This window comes from Onychomys torridus, chromosome 5 (genome assembly GCF_903995425.1).
Source record: "Onychomys torridus chromosome 5, mOncTor1.1, whole genome shotgun sequence".
Lineage (NCBI taxonomy): Eukaryota > Metazoa > Chordata > Mammalia > Rodentia > Cricetidae > Onychomys > Onychomys torridus.
This window is the reverse complement of record NC_050447.1, coordinates 38,835,763-38,853,739: the sequence shown is the minus strand read 5'-3', so window position 1 is coordinate 38,853,739 and position 17,977 is coordinate 38,835,763. Positions and strand designations below refer to the sequence as shown.

Here is a 17,977-nt window from a genome sequence, read left to right as displayed (position 1 = left end):
AGTGGCTGGACGGCTCCTTCTCTTGTGTTCTCTTTTTGCTCTCTCACAACTCCTCAGCTCATCTTGTTTCCTCATACTGCAGGCTTCTGAAACCTCTCCCGAATGGATCTCAGCTGTACAGAATGCTCAGTAGGGCAATCTCACCAACACCTCCAAGTTGTTGGGCTTCAAAGGATTGGCAGCTGGGCCCCGGGTTGGCCTCGGGCAGAATGTTGTCTGTTCTGGTTGTGTCCCACGGAGACCTCTCCTTCCCCAGTACCTCAGAGATTCCAGGCTTGGTCCATGCCTTTGTTCCCAACCCTGGGAAGACGGGCTGGTCGTTCATGCAGATCTTAAGGATGACTGATGTATTATCCTAGCCAGTGTAGTATCCCCTGAGCCCAGAATTCAGATTTAGCCTACACAACAGTAAGATCCCTTTTCCATGAAAAGAAGAACCATGTTTAGATGGTCTTTTGGATGTGAGAGATTTGGAGCCCATAAAAGTGAAGTGTGACAGGGGTGTGTGTATATGGGCCAGAGTTCCAGCCCTTGAATGAGGGTGAAAAGGAGAGCTGGTGTGTGAGATGAATTCAAGGTCCACCTTGGATGGGGAGTGCGCCAGACAGCAAGGTTTGTATATATGCATGTGAGAAGAAGCACGATGGAGCAATAGTCAATACTGCAGTGACCCAAATGGTAACACTGAAAATGAACATAGCCTACACAAGGCTGTGGGGGCGCACACCTTTAATCCCAGGACTTGGGAGGCAGAGGCAGAGGCAGGTACATCTCTGTGAGTTCATGGCCTAGTTTCAGCAAGTTGTAGGATAGCCAGGGCTACACAGAAAAATCCTGGGGGGGGGGGGGGAGACAAGGCAGATAGTGTGTGGACTAATGATGGAGCAAAGATGGCTCTCATCCCAGGTCACAGCTGATTCTATGTCCACTCTAGTGTCCTCATAGTGCCACTCAGAAGCCTTCATCATAACAGAAGAGTTAACCAGAGTGCAAAACCCTGTCAACTAAGATAGCAAGGAAGTGTCTGTTAGTGTTTGGTTAAATGGCATACACCCTCAACCTCCCAAAGACTATAGCAATGAGTTACAACTGTAAAAAGTCATCTAATAAGCCAGTGGTGGTGGTGCACACCTTTAATCCCAGTACTCAGGAGGCAGAGGCCAGTGGATCTCTGTGAGTTCAAGGCCAGCCTTGTCTGCAGAATGAGTTTCATAAGAGCCAGGACTGTTACACAGAAACCCTGTCTCTGGGAAGGAAAAAAATCTAATAATGGACTTTTTTGGGGGGGGGCATTTCGAGACAGGGTTTCTCTGTAGCTTTGGAGTCTGTCCTGGACTAGCTCTGTAGACCAGGCTGGCCTCGAACTCACAGAGATCCACCTGCCTTTGCCTTCTGAGTGCTGAGATTATAGGCATGCGCCACCACCGCCTGGCATACAGAATATTTTGTTTGTTTGAGCTGAGGATCGAACCCAGGGCCTTACACTTGCTAGGCAAGCACTCTACCACTGAGCTAAATCCCCAACCCCCTGGAATTTTTTTAAAAAGCCTTACATTTCAATAAAGGAAACCAGAAAGCTTGAAAAAAATCCAACTACAAAACTGTTAGATATCTAAGATGTAACGGTATATTAAAAACCTACTTCCTGTTGGGATTTAATCACTGAGCCATCTCTCCAACCCCAGCCTGTTGGGATTTTTTAACTTAGTTCTGAGATGGATTTTGACTCCTGTTTTAGTGAGTAATTTAAGGTACGGACCCAACATATTTTCCCAGTTTTCCAGTTACCCTACTGAAATCAAAGCATTTATTCTTAAGCATTATTTATCTTAGTGATTGCAGAGCTGAAGGAGGCACTATATGCCCAGCAGTTCTCCCAGAGAACTCTCCTCCTGTACAACACCTGGTTAGCACTGGCAGATAGATGTGGGTCCGTGTAGTGTGATTGGAGTCAGCAGAAAATGCCAGACAGGAGAGCTCCGGAAAGGAACCCGCTCCATGGGGAAAGGACAGCTTTATGGCTACTGAGATGAACCAACATGACCCTCTAGTAGAGGCTCTGCATTTACGAAAGGCCATTTCAGGGGAGTCAGGAATTCTTCCCAAGTCTTTCACTCTTTTAGAGGAATTGAAGAGGGGACAGTGAATTGATCTGTGCTGGTTTGTTTGTTTGTTTTTTCTTCTTTTGAGAAAGGTTCTCAGGTAGCCCAGGCTGACCTTAAACTTGCCACGTATCTGAGCTTAGCCCTTTAACTTATTTTCCTGCCTCAGCCTCCCAACTGCTGGGATTAAAAGCACCTGCTGCCACACCTGGTGCAATAAGTTGATTTTTAAAACGTAATACTCATAGTCCTTTGGGAGACTTCTGAGAGCAGAGCCCATGAACTAGGTTAATGTGTAAGAGAGTATCAGAATTGCTTTCTTCTCCCAAATATCCTTACCAGTATAGTGCCTCCTAAGATACACCTAAGACAGTACAGCTCCGAACAGATGAGTGACTCCATGGGGTTTGTTCTTTTTAATTCAGAAAAAGAAATGGAAGGAAAAATTTAAATGTTTAAATAACTATAGAAGAAAGGATCTGGGTGCTGGGACCTACCTCTTCCAGATGGGGATTAATGGTTTGAACAAAAGAAAGGGAGGAAAGGGAGAAAATAAATTATTCTTCTCAATACTGTTTGGCATGATTGCATTGTTTTTCAGCTTCTCATCACAGCAGCTTCTTGAGAGAGCAGAGATGAGACAGGCAAGAACAGAATGGCTAGTGCCTCGACTCTGCGAGATGGTTAGAGCCCTGAGGTTCTCCCGTAGCCCCACTCAGTGTAGCCCCTTTTCTCCACCCCTGCTTTTGGAACTAGGAAGGAACAGATTCAAGAAAAGTTCTCAATTTTTAGGGGTACTGCTGACTCATCCCCACCCTCTAATACCATCCCTTGTGGGTGACCGTCCCCCAACTAGGAGGCTGCTTGGTAATGTCAACTTATGAAGAATGGAAAATATTTATGTGGACACTGCAGGGAAGGGGGAGTACTTTCTATGGCCTGAGACATTCCCTGAAGCCCACTGAATCTCCACCTTGACTTGGGGTCGAGTCACGCAAGTAGCTTCCAGTTGTATCCCCTGACTCTCTCTACTCACCAGCCCTTTAGGAGCAGGAAAGTGGGTTAGATCAGGCGAGTAAGCAGGTTAAAGGGCGGACAGGAGGAGGCATGCATGGCAGCCACCAATCCGCTCCTCCCCAGCAAAGCTCCAGGCCATCTGCAAGGCCTGCAAAGAATTGTCAAGCAATCTTGGTTGGGCAGCTTCAGGGTAACTAAAGTATGAGCCCAAAGCAATTCCTACCCCCAAGCAAGAGGCTGCCTGCTCCTCTTTGGGGTAACAATGAAAGAAAAAGGTACATGCACAGGCAGCTGGGCTCTCCTCTCCAGCCTGATGTCCACTGCGCTGCTCTCGCCTTAGGACTAAAGACATAAGGGCTGTTGTGTATGTGTGTGAGCGTGTGAGCAGCAGGGTCATTTTGTCTCCAGATCAACAGGTGAGCTGGAAAGAAAGCCCAGGGCCAAAGGTCAGACGCTGAGAAGGAGGAAGAGTGGGGGGGGGGACACAGGACAGTAGAAGTGAGGGCACACGTGAGAGAAGCACCTTGCATGTGACCCGATGGAGCTTCCTACCCCTTGCTGACACTAGTTAAGGAGTGAAGCCCTAGGGAGGTCCACCCTGCTGGGAGTGAATCTAATCCCCTACTACCTGGTGAGCCACGGAGTGCCCTGGAGAGGGTCTCACCGCGACCATATTTCTTTGGCGGGCTGCACTCTCCCATCCGGGCCTAAGCTGGAAATGAGCAGTCCAAGGCACTCCTGCCCAGGCCCAGCACTGGCCTCGTAAAAGGTGGAAAAGAAAGCAGAGGAGGGGGAGGGGGGTCGAGGCCCCGCCGCCTCCCAAGGCCATGATTGGTGGAGACGGCGGCGCCGGAAGTTCTCCTTGAGTCGCATGATTGGCTGAGAAAGAGAAGCTCCGCCCAACGGCAACGCTGATTGGTTGCTGGGATGGTGCAGAGTCTGATTGGTGGGCGGCAGCCTGTGCTCGCCGGACCGAGGTTTGACAGGTCCTGATGTCGCAGTGGGCAGCTCAGTTCCCTCGGTAGACCTCGATCTTACTGGCCTTGGCCAGCATGTCAATGATGTGGGCTTCGAAGTCGGCGTCGTGCACGCCCGTCTTCCGGAACTCGCCCGCATACCGGTTGTTCTCCCAATAGTGGTGCCAGTTGCCTCGGCTGTCAGCCCCGAACCCATACACGTTCACCTGTGGGAGGGTGGCACAGGGGTCACTGGGAGTCGGGGACCGTGGCGGGGGTACGTGGGTGGGGGGACACCCAAGCCAGGCCTAAGGACATTGACTCAGAGGGGACCGCTGCCTCTTCTTTCTCATTCATTTTTTGCTTTCCTACAACAGCGTCCTCCTATGTAGCCCAGGCTGAGCTCAAACGGCTCCCACCTCAGCGTCTTCACAGCTGGGATTACAGGTGCCAACCATTACCCAGCTATAAATTTAACTTTTTAATGAAGTAATTTCATTTTATTATTTATTTAGGCTTTTCGAGACAGGGTTTCTCTGTGTTGTCCTGGCTGTCCTGGAATTCACTCTGTAGGCCAGGCTGGCCTCAAACTCACAAGATCTGACTGCCTCTGCTTCCAAGTGCTGGGATTAAAGGGGAGTGCCACCACGCCCAGCTAAGTAATTTTATTAAAGTCAAAAAGGTAATAAAAGATCGGGAACTGCAAATATACTGTTTATAGTACAGATATGAGAAATCCTAATCCACGTCCCCAGGGCCACTGCTAAGATGGGAAGAGGGCTGTGTCCCTGTTTTCAGTTCTGCTCCTTCTTTAGGCTGGCACTAACCACCTACCTCATCACACACGTGTAGCGCAAACAAGAGCACCAGCATCCCCGTGGAAGGGTATCGTCCATGATGCTCTGTCCACCGGTCATGGATGTACTTGAAGAAGGCTGGATTGTAAATCTGGACCTGGGAGGAAAATAAGAGGCACATGAAGGGTTTGGAGGCCTAGAGACGCAGGTCAGGCTCCGAGCGGATTCTTGCAGTCCCTCAGTAGTGCTATACATGGGTTTTCCTAGGTTCCTGCGGTCAGCACTGGAGTCAGGCATGCCAGCAGATGCAGATTTGGATGGTCTTGGAAGGGCACTATGCCAGTGCTGAGCCAGAGGACTAGGCACACCTTGAGTGAGCCAGCATCATCCCATGGTGGTGGGGGTGGGGGTCAAAAGAGGAAGAGGTAGGGAACTTACCTTTTCTTTGTCCACCCGAAGGAAGGATTTCACTGGAGCGTAGGTGCTGCAGGACGACAAAACAAAACCCTTTCAGATGGCTCTCCAGGACCCAGCAACACCTCCTCTGCTTCTTAAGACACAATGGTGACAGCCTCACAATTAATTTCTAGACTGACCTCTTCCCATTGCATGTTCATCACTGCAGGAGCTTCATCAGAAATGACCTTCAGTCAAAAAAGCCTTCAGGATAAAATTGGGATCGTCTAGTCAAGCCTAGGGATCTCCAATCACAATCTTTCTCCCCTAAGCTGCTTGCTGGGGAACTCTACCCTTGGATTAGCTAATCATCTCAAATTCACCATGTGTCCTGGCTCATTTTTATTTCAGCTGACACAAGCTAGAGGCATCTAAATTGAGGAGGAATCTAAATTGAGAAGATGTCTGTGTAAGATTGGGCTATAGGGTATTTTCTCAATTAGTGATTGGTGTAAGAGGGCTCAGCCCATTGTAGGTGATGCCACCCCTGGGCTGGTGGTCCTGCGTTCTATAAGAAATCCCAGCACTTGGGAGGTGGGGGCAGGCAGATCTCTGTGAGTAGGCCAGCCTGGCCTACAGAGCGACTTCCAGGACAGCCAGGGCAGTTACACAGAGAAACTCTGTTTCAAAAAACAAACAAATGCAGGAAGAAAGAAAGCAGGCTGAGCAAGCCATAAGGAGCAAGTCAGTGAGCAGCATTTTTCCAGTCTTTGCTTCAGTTCCTGCCTCCAGGTTCCCGCTCTGCCTTCCTTCAGTGATGAACAGTAACGTGGAAGTGGAAGTCAAACAAACCCTTTCTTCCTCAAGTTGCTTTGGTCAAGGTGTTTTATCACAGCAGTAGTCACCCTACCTAGCACACCATGTTTATGCAAGTGACCTCTGTCTAGAGTGACTTTCTCTGCTGTCCTCAGGCTTGGGCCAAACCCAGTTTCCTGCTTGGCTGGCCTTGGCTCCTGGGACTGATGCCTCCACTGAGTACCCAGGCACTTCAGCACTACAGCCCTCCTTTCCCCCCAGATGAAACAATGGACATCCCGGAGTGAAGTGAAAGACTCTAAGTTTTTCTTCTCTCTCTCTCTCTCTCTCTCTCTCTCTCTCTCTCTCTCTCTCTCTCTCTTCTTTTGTTTGTTTGTTTGTTTTTAGAGAGGGCTGTTACATAGAGAAATACTGTCTCAGAATTCTACTCTCAGCCTTCTTACTATTTGAAAAAAAGATTTAGTTTTATTTTTAATGTGTATGTCTCCATGTATGTATATACACCACATGTATGCCTGGCATCTTTGGAGGACAGAAGAGGGTTTTGGGTCCCCTGGAACTGAAGTTATGGGTGGTTGTGAGCAACAATATGGGTGCTGGGAACTGAACCTGGCTCCTCTGCAAAAGCAGCAGGTGAGGTTATTTATTATTTTTTTTTTTTGGTTTTTTTGTTTTGTTTTTTTTTGTTGTTGTTGTTGTTTTTTGAGACAGGGTTTCTCTATGTAACAGCCCTGGTTGTCCTGGAACTCACTCTGTAGACCAGGCTGGTCTTGAACTCTACAGAGCAAGATCCAGGATAGGCACCAAAACTACACAGAGAAACCCTGTCTCAAAAAAAAAGAAAAAGAAAAAAAAGAAACCCCGGTCACAAAGATACAGATCTCTTAAGGGGGTCGACCCCAAGTTCCTGAGGAACATGCGCTTTGCCAAGAAGCACAAGAAAGGCCTGAAGAAGGTGCAGGCTGACAATTCGAAGGCAGTGGGTGCATGTGCAGAGGCCATCAAGGCCCTGTGAAGCCCGAGGTGGTTAAGCCCAAGAAGCCGCAGGACCCCAACCGCAAGCTTAGCCACCTTGCTTTCATCGCTCATCCTGAGCTTGGGAAGCGGATTAGAAGCTACGTGGCCAAGGGTCGTAGGCTCTGCCAACCAAAGCCCAAGGTTCAAACCAAGGCAGAGGCCACAGCTCCAGCTCAGGCTCCCAAAGGTGCCCAGGCCCCTGTGAAGGCCCCATAGAAAAGGTTTCTATCTGCCAATGTGAAGACAGATGGACTGGTGTGACACACCTACATACTATATGCAGGACTCTATGATCAGGACTCGATTCTGTTTTTACAATAAACTTGGGGCAAGATCTGTTTAAAAAAAAAAAAGTACAAGGTGAGGCAGAGCAAGTGGTTATTTAGGGTTAGGATAAGATGGTTGGGTTATTGGGATGTCACTAGATCAAAGACCTTTAGAACATAAAGACATTCTAAAATTAATTGTCATGTTTACAGTATCTGAATTCGTCAAAATGTTATTGGCTAGTACACTTCTTTTGACATTTTTTGTTACATTTATTTATTTGTGTGAGGGAAGTACACAAGCACCGCAGCATACACGTCAGAGAGAATGGGTTCTCAACTTCTACATGTGGGTCTTGGGGACTGAACTCAGGCATCATGTTCACACCACTTCTGACCTACTCAAGGTCCCAGGCACACACGTGGTGACCACATATATACGTGCAGGCAAACAAACGTTCATACTTCTAAAATAAATACATCTAATTTTTTGTTTCTTCTTTAAGAATTGGTAGGTAGGTGTAAGCGGCATATCCCTGTATCCAAGAACTGTAGAGGTGGAGGCAGGAAAAGTAGTTCAAAGCCAACCTTGGCTACATGAAACCCTGTCTCAAGAAACACACACAAATAAGCCAGAAAAAGCATGGGGCTGGAGAGCTGACTCAGTTGAAACTTGCAGAGGAACCAAGTTTAGTTCCTAGCACCCACACCCTGGAACTCCAGTTCCAGGACACCCTTTCAAACTCCTTGGGCTCCTGCATACATGTGGTGCACATACATACACTCAGTCACATACACATAAAATAAATACATACATATTTTAAAAATTAAACAAAACAAACAACAAACCCCACCAAACCTTTGTTAAGCCAGAAGTGTGACAAAGACCAGTAACCCTAACTACTAGAGAAGCTGAGGCAGGAAGATCACAAACTCAAGGCCTGCTTCAGCTGCAGGGCAAGGTTAAGGCCAGTTTTTTTTTTTAGTCTTTTTTTTTTGTTTGTTTGTTTTTTGTTTTTTAGTGACTTATCAAGACCTTGTCTCAAAAATTAAAACAAATAAAATTGTAAGAACAACAATAACAGACACCTCAGTAACATGGATTGCCCAGAGTTCCCAGCTGTGATGGAATTACAATCCCAGAGTTACCAGAGAAAAGAGCTGCACAGAACAGAGCTCCACAGAACAGAGCTGCCTCCTGGAGAGACCGATGCAAACTGGGGGTTTCAGAACAAGCTGTGCCCTCAGCTAATTCCCATTTTGAGCCCTCCCTTCTCACTAATGTAACCTATGTCACCCATATTCTACTCAGCCAGCAAAGAGGCTCACAATCGGATCTGTCCTGTAGAGAGGGCACTGGCAATCCACATGAGGTCCAGGGCCTTGAAGGGTACCAACACGAAGCTGACATTGGCAGGCAGGTTCTTGGCACTCTCGGGGTACATGAAATGGTGGGTTGTTCGGCTGCCAACATCCTTCTCAAAGCCCACAGTTGGTGCCTGATTCATCCTGAAGAAAAAAAAAAGAGGGTAATATGAAAAGGAACTACCATGGAAAGTGGTACATGTGTTTTGGAGGATAATGTGGCACTCACCAAAAATGGAAATAGAAGCTGGACATGATGGCTCATGCCTATAGTCTCAGCATTTAAGAAGCTGAGGCAGGAGGATTGCCATACCTTTGAGGACATCCTGGGCTACAGAGTGATACCGTCTCAAAATAAATGTATAAAATGGTGTACACTTTGACTAGGCAATGGCTGCTTAAGTAAAGATAAGACCATTCCATTACTCAAAGGACTGGTGGGTCCATTTTATCCATTCATCAACTGAATACCATTTATGTATCAGGAGTAAATTTTACATGCTGGTAACAAACCCAACACTATTCTTCGAAACATCCAAGTGGTGGAAAGGACCCTGAGTCCTTTGTTGTTTTTTTTTTTTTGTTTGTTTGTTTGTTTGTTTGTTTAGCTGAGGATCGAACCCAGGGCCTTGCACTTGCTAGGCAAGCGCTCTACCACTGAGCTAAATCCTCAACCCCTTTGTTCTTTTTTGAGACAAGATCTCATACAGCCCAGGCTGGCCTTAAATTTGCTATGGACTTAACTTGGCCTTTAACTCCTGACCCTCCAGCGTCTACCCTCCAAGTGCTGGGATTGCAGATGTATACCACTAGGTCTGGGTAAGGCTCCCATGTTGGTGAACATCTTACACCACAGTTGAAATAGCTCTAAGCATGAGCTTGCTGGTCTTCGTTTTCTGCTGACTGTTTCTGTGGACATTTCTGTCTCCTGAGGATGGAGCACTTTGCAGCATCATTACTACCACAGGAGGGTGGCCATGCACTCTGCTCCTTCAGTATGGCACGGGGACCCAGGGGGTTGGAACAGGCTCCAGGTGCCTCCCTAGCCTTCATGCCAGCTCTGCGAACCCAGTACAAATGTCCTCAGTCAGAGTGGCTGACACTATGAGCTGGGTGTGGACTTCCTTTGCCACAGGGCACCTCTGCTGTTCGCCTCCTGCTTCTCTCCCAGCAGCAGAGCTGCCAGAGAAGGTAGGGAAGAAACCCAGTTGCCTGTGGATGGTGGAAAAGGCAAGGAGGACATGGATGCTGGGCCGGGCTGGTGCTGGGATCCAGACTGACCCTTGTGAGGACCTAAGGAGCAAACTTCATCTCACCAGAGACTAAAACACCAAAGCTCTGAAGATCAAAAGGTTGTGATTATCTCATCTGAGGGAAAAAAGAGGATTACTCAGGAGAGGCCGCAGAGCGCTGGAGGGCGGGGGGAGCAAGAGAAATCAACGGCAGCTGACTATGATCAAAATAAATTGCATACACATATGAAAGCATCACAGTGAAACATTATTTTGTGTGATGGGGGCCTACAGCTGCCCCAGGCTGGCTTCTAAAGGCCCACTGCCTGCTTTCTCCACTGTACAGGAGCCAGAGGTCTCAAGAAGGCTCTCTCAGACGTAGTAGTGAGACCGTCTACTCCTCAGCCCTGCGCTTCCTTCACGTGTCCTGCAGCCACACCGGGCCCCAGACAGCAAGGGACTGGGGATGAAGCTGCAAAATAACATCCAAGATGATGTTTCATAGCCTCCACACGAACGGGAAGAAACGTGGCACTCTGCTGGAGGCTGATTCATTCTAGACAAGTCATGCCCTGGAAAGGGGCCAGAGGATGACATGGATCTCTGGGACATGGAACCACGCATTCCAGAAACCTATCTGTTCCTCGCTGCCTTCAGCAGCCAAGAAATGGTGGGGAGGGTGGATTCAACTTTACTTAGAGCTGTGACACAGTAACGGCTCTCTCATCGCTTTCCCTTACACTTACAACATGCCTTCTATCACCAGGCAAGGCTAGGAACTGGGCGTATCTGCTGACTAGTGATGTATCAGCAAGATGAGACCCCCATTCCAGTCATCAACTAAGATTAGAGAATTTACAGGCGGAGACAGCTGGAGGATCGGGGACAGAGAGGAAGCTAGAGCTCTACTTCACTGCAATGCTCTCCCTGATTCTGCGATGGAAGGCCTCCCTTGTTGGTTCCAAGTCAAGAGAGGTCTACAAGCAGCCGCCTCTGCTGCTGTCTGGCTCATTATATAGACCCCAGACAGTCAACTACCGTCTGGGTCACCCTTTCCACAAGGAAGTTCCAGGGCCCCCACTCCAAACACCACATCTTGACCTTGCCTCATGTGAAGGAGAATCTGTGGATGTGTCTGCAGCTAGGACACCCATGTCATAAGTAGCCACAGCTTTCAGATCTGCAGACTTTGACCCCTGGGGCTTCCCAATCATCACCCAGGAACCTAAGGATAGAGTTGCCCAGAGCAGCTGAGAGCTGCTTTGCGCTTTTCAAGTACCCCAGGGCTGAAGGGAAGCAGTGGAAGCCTCAGCAGAGAGAGTTCTTTCACCAGCTTCTAGCTTCCCTCCCTTTAAAGTACCAGCAATAGAAGATGAAGATAATCCAAGTGGAGTTCTGGGTGGAACTCAGTATTCTCCTATCTCCCTATCCATCACCATTTCTCATCATGAGGAAGAACTTGCAAAAAAAAATATATATATATATATACATGGAAATCCTCAGAGACATATTGCTGTGTTGGTGTTGCTATGGAGACAGCAACAGTGTCTAAGACAAAGGCCTTCTGCCTCCTGGGAAATCTGGTCTTTCTGCAATGCTCATCCTAGGAGATGTTTAGTAGAAACCTGGCGTCTCAGTCTTTTCTTTCTTCATTCATTCATGTGTGCGCGCACTCACCTGTGTGTGTAGGGCTCAGAGTTGACTAGAGGAGAGGCTAGAAGTAAGTCTTCCTCTCTTGCTTTCTGCTTGATTTAGCTGTGTGTGCTTGTTTGTGTGTGGGTGTGGGTGCCACATGCCACGATACACGTGGAGGTCAGAGAACACAGTCTGGGTGTCAGTCCTCACCTTTCCTCCTTGAGACAGGGTCTCCTGGCCACTGTTCTGGCTGGGACAAGGGGTGTTCCAGTCTCTGCTCCTCAGCTCCCTTCAGGGGAGCACGGGGATTAGAGAAGCCTATGCGACAGCATCTGGCTCTTCTTATGGGCTCTGAGAATCCAAACTCAGGTTGTCAGGGTTGGCCAACAAGTGCCTTTATCTACTGAGCTATCTCCCCAGTCCTCACCTCATGTTTTAAAAGATTTATTTATTTATTTATTTATTATGTATACAATGTTCTGTCTGCATGTATGCCTGTAGGCCAGAAGAGGGCACCAGATCTCATTACAGATGGTTGTGAGCCACCATGTGGCTGCTGGGAATTGAACTCAGAACCTTTGGAAGAGCAGCCAGTGTTCTTAACCACTGAGCCATCTCTCCAGCCCCTCTCACCTCATTTTTTTAGACAGGGTTTCTCCTTGAAACTTGAACTTATCATTTTGGCTAGACTGACTGACCAGCAAGCCCCCAGGGTCTACCAATCCCAATCCCACCAGTATTGGGGTACAGGTGCACGCTGCAATACCCAGCTTTGACATGGGTGCAATTATACCTTAACTCTGGTGCTCATGCTTGTATAACAAGCACCTTCCAGCCGGAACCATCTCCCTAACCCTACTTACATTTTTTAAATTTTATTTTGGTTTTTCGAGACAGGGTTTCTCTGTGTAGTTTTGGTGCCTGTCCTGGAACTCACTCTGTAGACCAGGCTGGCCTCGAACTCACAGAGATCTGCCTGGTTCTGCCTCCAGAGTGCTGGGATTAAAGGCATACGCCACCAATGCCTGGCTTTTACTTTTATTTTTGAGTCAGAGACAGGGAAGGGCTCATGTATCCCAGTTTGGCTTTGAACTTACTAGGTATCCAAAGATGAACACGAATTTCTTTATCCTTCTACCTCTACACAGGGTGCCGCTATACCTAGCTTACACAGTGCTGCGTCTCAAACCCAGAGCCTTGTATATCCCAGGCAAGCACTCTACCAACTATCAATGTCCCCAGCATGGAGCTTTGGGGTTTTTCTGAGACAGGGTCTCACTATGTAGCCAAGGCTGTTTCAAACTCAGAGATCCACCTGTTTCTGCCTTCCAAGCAAGTGTTTAGATTAAAGGTGTGGGCTACTGTGCCTAGCTATGAGACGTGTTTTTTAAGACAGGAATTTTCTATGGCAGCCCAGTCAGGCCTTGAACTTGGGCTCTTCAGTGTCAGCCCCCAGAAAGCTGAGACTCATAAACATGTGCCCACCTCACCCTCTTTTAGAGAAAGGTTGATTTAGTGTACTGCAAGGACAGTAGAAATACCTCCTGCCAGCAACAGTTCTTTAAAAAATATTTGTTATTTGTTATTATTTTAAATTTTATTTGGGTGTAGGTGTGTGTGTGAGTATAGGTGCCCATGGAAGCCAGAGGTGCTAGATGCCCTGGTACTGAGTCACTAGCAGGCATATCATGTGACACCGGTACCAGGAACTGAACTTGGGTCCTCTGCGAGAGCGGTATGTATTCCTAACTGCTGAGCTGTCTCTCTAGTCCTAGCAACTTTACTAAGGTTCTTCGAACACCAAAAGGAGAGGTAGGGCTATACCACAGAGCCTGGTTTGTGCAGCGTTCAGGATGAATCCCGGGGTTTTGTGCATGCCAGGCAACTGAGCTACGTCTCTAGCCTCCCAAATGTACATCTTGTGGGTTTCAAAAAATATTTATTTTTATTTTATAAGTGATTTTGCCTACATGTACGTATATGTAACAATTATGTGCCATGCCCATGGAGTATTAGGTTCCATGAAACTAGAGTCACAAATGACTTCGAGATGTTCCATAGGTGCTGGGAACCAGATTCTGGTCCTCTGCAAGGACAGCAAGTGCTCTTATGCTGAGCCACCTCTCCAGCCCCCAAAATTTATATTTTGAACACTTTCGACACACCCAACCTTGAAACACTAGGGCGAGACCAAGCCTATGCACTGAGCCCTCTGGGTGCTGGTGTCCCCGAGCACACTGGGCACTTGCACTTTGTAGCCTGTCAGAAAAGGGCAAAGCAGACTGGCAAGATGGCGGCGGGGGGTAAAAGAACTTGTCATCAGCCTGAAGATCTGAGTTTAATCCGTGGGACCCAGGTGGTGGAGGGACGTCCAGGCGGAAGCGTCCCCAAGGACGCTTCACGGATTGTCTTCCCCGTCCCCTGCCTGGCTCTGTAAGGCTCACCTCATGATAAAGTTATGTCCGTCCACATCTTGCCCATAGCCAGAGCCCCGGAGGTTGCCAGAGTTCCCCACCACAGCACAGCGCCGGCACTGTTGAGGGTCCCGAAAGCGGTAGGGGTTCTCGCCAGGCACGATCCGGAACAACTTCTCCAGCACCTCGTTGGTGTTGTGTGACTTGAACTGGGGTTGCAGCATCTGGGCAGGGGAGATGGCTGTGAGGATAGAGATTCACGCTTCAAACCTCCCCTGCGGTCAGAGCCACACAGACCTCCTTGCCTCCCTCCCCGGGCACTGAGGGACTCCTCCTTTCTCAATGGTAGCCATGCCTTGATTCCCAATGAGTCTCACGATTGAGAGACCAATACCCAGTACCCTGCCAATGTTCTAGAAAGACTTGGGATGGGAGCTGGGTGTCAAAGTGCTATTTGAGGCATTTTGGAGGGGCTTGTAGGCCTGGGTCATAAAGCAGAGCAATGTCGTTGGGGGTTCTTTTCCAATCTGTCTTTTGGGGGTCACCTGTGGGACTTGTCTGTAGCCACTCTGAACCTTCTGGGAAGCACAGGGAGCTCATTTAAAAAAAAGAAAAAAAAATACGAAAGTTCCTTCAAAGCCCAGTGGTTGGAAGAGAACTGGTTCCCTCTGCCCCTTATCCAGAGCTGGAACCCAAACTCCTAATGATCAACAGAGACTCCATGTAGCAGAGGTTAGCTTTGAACTCCTGATCCTTCCGTCTCCACCTCCTAAGTATTGTGTTTTGTTAGAGACAAGGTTTCAGTATGTAGTCCAGGCTGGTTTTGAGCTTGCTGTATAACACTGGCTGGCTCTGACCACAGTGATCCACCTGCCTCAGCCTCCTAAGTGCTGGGACAATAGATGTATATCACCATACCCTGGCACAGTTCCAAGCTCAGTGGGGCCAGGCAGATGACACACAGGAACAAAGGAGGTGGGGCACACAGCAAACAAAAAAATCATATGCCTACCAAAAAAAAAAAAAAAAAAAAAGGAAATCCATGGGCCAGTGAGATGTCTGAGGAGGTGGAGGTACTTGCTGCCAGGCCTGATGACCAATATTCAAGTCCTAGCAAGTCCTAGGTCCCACAGTTGGAGAAAATTGATTCTGATCTCCACACATAAGATGTAACACACACATGCCCATACATACATACATACATACATACATACATACATACATACATACAGAGAGAGAGAGAGAGAGAGAGAGAGAGAGAGAGAGAGAGAAGTAAGTTTTAAAAAATCCAGCCAGCAGCCAGGCAGTGGTGGCACACACCTTTGATCCCAGGCCTCGGGAGGCAGAGGCAGGCAGATTCTGTGAGCCTGGTCTACATTGCTGTAGACTGAGTCATAGTCCCGTGGGTTTGTGGACCTGCTCCTGGGACCAATCTTTTCTGGAGCAGAAGCTCTGAGACAAGAATTCTCAACTTTATGGCCAAAGGGGATGGTGGTGGGGAGCAGGGAGAAGTACGTAGCACTGAAAACAGCCTCTGATTTCCATCCCTGTGACCAGAGGCCTGTCTAGTCCCCTGGGAATCCACCCCAGCTCAGAGTATTGGTTTACAAGGCCACCCATGAGACTACAATGGCAGGCAGACACTGGGCACTTTTTGAACCTTTATTTTCTCCATAAAACAAAGACTAATAGCCAGGCGGTGGCACGCCGTTAATCCCAGCACTCAGGAGGCAGAGGCAGGTGGATATCTGTGAATTCGAGGCCAGCCTGGTCTACAGAGTTCCAGGACAGGTGCCCAAACTACACGGAGAAATCCTGTCTGGGGGGGGGGGGGGGACTGTAGTTGTGAGTGGCAGGCAGGACTCTACTATAAGAAGGGTCTATGTCTTGGAGGAATCTAACAGTCTGGTCCAATGAACAGATTCTGCACAGCTGTCTTGATAAATGTGGTCCTATATCCTCATATCCCTGAAAAAGGAGAGGAGAGTCATCTTGTTCCCATGCTGGCTGGAGGGACAGGGATCAGGAAATGACTCCCCATGCCAGGAAAAGCAGGCAGCCTACAGGCTCCATTCTTGGCCCAGGAGGCAACCAGATGGCCCTGTAGAACCTGGAAAGTGATGTTCCAGAAATGACGTGGGCAGGTTGGAGGATATGAAAAACAAAAAGGTCTTGGGACCTAGGAAAACAGGAGTAGACCTGGCACTGGCCCTTCTGGGGCTCCTCTGCCTCCCTCTCCCTTAGCAGCCAAGGTTTACAATGTTCTCTCCCAGACCAAAGCAATTTTCTCCGGCAACTGCAAAGAACCAAAGATGACTCTTGAAGCGTTTATAATTACTCTGAGCCAACATTTACAAATAGGATATTCAGTCTTACAATGCATATTTCTGGCCGGGCAGTGGTGGCACACGCCGTTAATCCCAGCACTCGGGAGGCAGAGGCAGGTGGATCTCTGTGAGTTCGAGGCCAGCCTGGTATTCAAAGTGAGTTTCAGGATAGCCAGGGCTGTTACACAGAGAAACCCTGTCTCAAAAAACAAAAATAAAACAAAATCCATGTTTCTGGGCCAAGGAGATAACTCAGTAAAAAGTCCATGTTGTGCAAACAATAAAAACCAGAGTAAAAGCCAGATGGGGTCATGCACTTCTGTAACCTGAGGCTGGTGGGGTGTGGACAGGCAGAAGTCTGGACTCTCACTGACTGGCCAGCTTAGCCAAATCTTTGAGCTCCAGATTCAGCAAGACCCTATTAAAAAAAAAAAAAAAAAAAAAAGTAGAATGGCCAGTGCAGAGGCGCACACCTTTAATCCCAGCACTTGGAAGGCAGAGGCAGGCAGATATCTGTGAGTTAAAGACTAGCCTGGTCTACAGATGAGTTCCAGAACAGCCAGGGTTACACAGTGAGACCCTAGCTCAAAAAAGAACAATAGCAACAACAAAAATAAGGTAGATGGTGACTGAGTCAGACACTTTCCAACCTCTGGCTTCCACAAACATAATCATGCATGCTTACACACACATAAAACACGCACAGCACACATAAGGACAGGAGAGATGGCTCAGCGGTTAAGAGCACGGGCTGCTCTTCCTGAGGCCCCAGGTTCAAATCCCAGCACCCATGTGGTGGCTCACAAATGTCTGTAACTCCAGTTCCAGAGGGTCCAAAGCCCTCTTCTGGCCTCTGAGGACACCAGGTACACAAGTGGTACACAGAAATACATGCACACAGAACATCCATTCAACATACCAAATTAAAAGAAAATGTCAAAAGCATGTATAAGCGCTGTGCGTACAAAACCATGCTTCTGGAGTCCGATAAGAGGCTGGAGGAAGGCAGGCAAGGTGACTCAGTGAGGAAGGGTGCTTACTGTACAGCCCAGCAATCCGAGTTCAATCCCTGGAATCCATGTAAACCCCACAAATTGTTCTCGGATCGCCACATGTCCACTGTGGCACCCATACATCAACCACTACATCACACATATATGCATCACACGCACACACACACACACCATAAATAATAACAATTTTGGAAAAATAAGAAGTTGGAGGAGGGAGTGGCATGAGCCGCTTGCTGGGTAGCATGCTGCAGCTGTGAGGGGCCATCCGCCACCTCCCAGGAAGGCGTCTGTCTATGGCATGGCCTTCAGGTCATCACTTACTTTCTCATTCAGACTGCTCTTGCCACTTTTGCTGCCTACCTAGGCCAACGGCATTTTTTGGGGGAAGGGGATATACACTGGACCACACGTAGTAGTTCTCTCTCCTTCCAGGTCAAAGCTCACTCTGCCTGTTAGCGATCCGATCCGGGTCTTCGGCTCAGACCAGACAGGCTTCCCACTCTGTCAGGATGCTGGGAGGCACGAGATAGACAGTCCCAAAGCGGGCTGTCAGGGCAGCTCCAAAATGAACCAACTCTGGAAAGAAAAGCCAAAGGGCCACAGTTCTTACCATCCACCACCTCT

At 48.3% G+C, this 17,977-nt stretch overlaps 1 protein-coding gene across 1 annotated transcript in view; it reads right to left on the bottom strand.

Moving 5' to 3' along the window:
• Window positions 1–1,507: 1,507 nt before the first annotated feature.
• St3gal2 (ST3 beta-galactoside alpha-2,3-sialyltransferase 2) overlaps window positions 1,508–17,977 on the bottom strand; it is a 16,950-nt gene continuing 480 nt past the window's right edge. Inside the window, exons 1-6 of the mRNA XM_036189020.1 lie at window positions 17,964–17,977; window positions 14,044–14,237; window positions 8,697–8,876; window positions 5,311–5,356; window positions 4,910–5,029; window positions 1,508–4,302 (exon numbers count right to left, since the gene is read on the bottom strand). The exon at window positions 17,964–17,977 is cut by the window's right edge and continues 480 nt beyond it. Of these exons, the coding sequence (XP_036044913.1) occupies window positions 4,129–4,302; window positions 4,910–5,029; window positions 5,311–5,356; window positions 8,697–8,876; window positions 14,044–14,237; window positions 17,964–17,977 (728 nt within the window). The 3' untranslated portion in view covers window positions 1,508–4,128. The remainder of the gene's footprint in view (window positions 4,303–4,909; window positions 5,030–5,310; window positions 5,357–8,696; window positions 8,877–14,043; window positions 14,238–17,963) is intronic.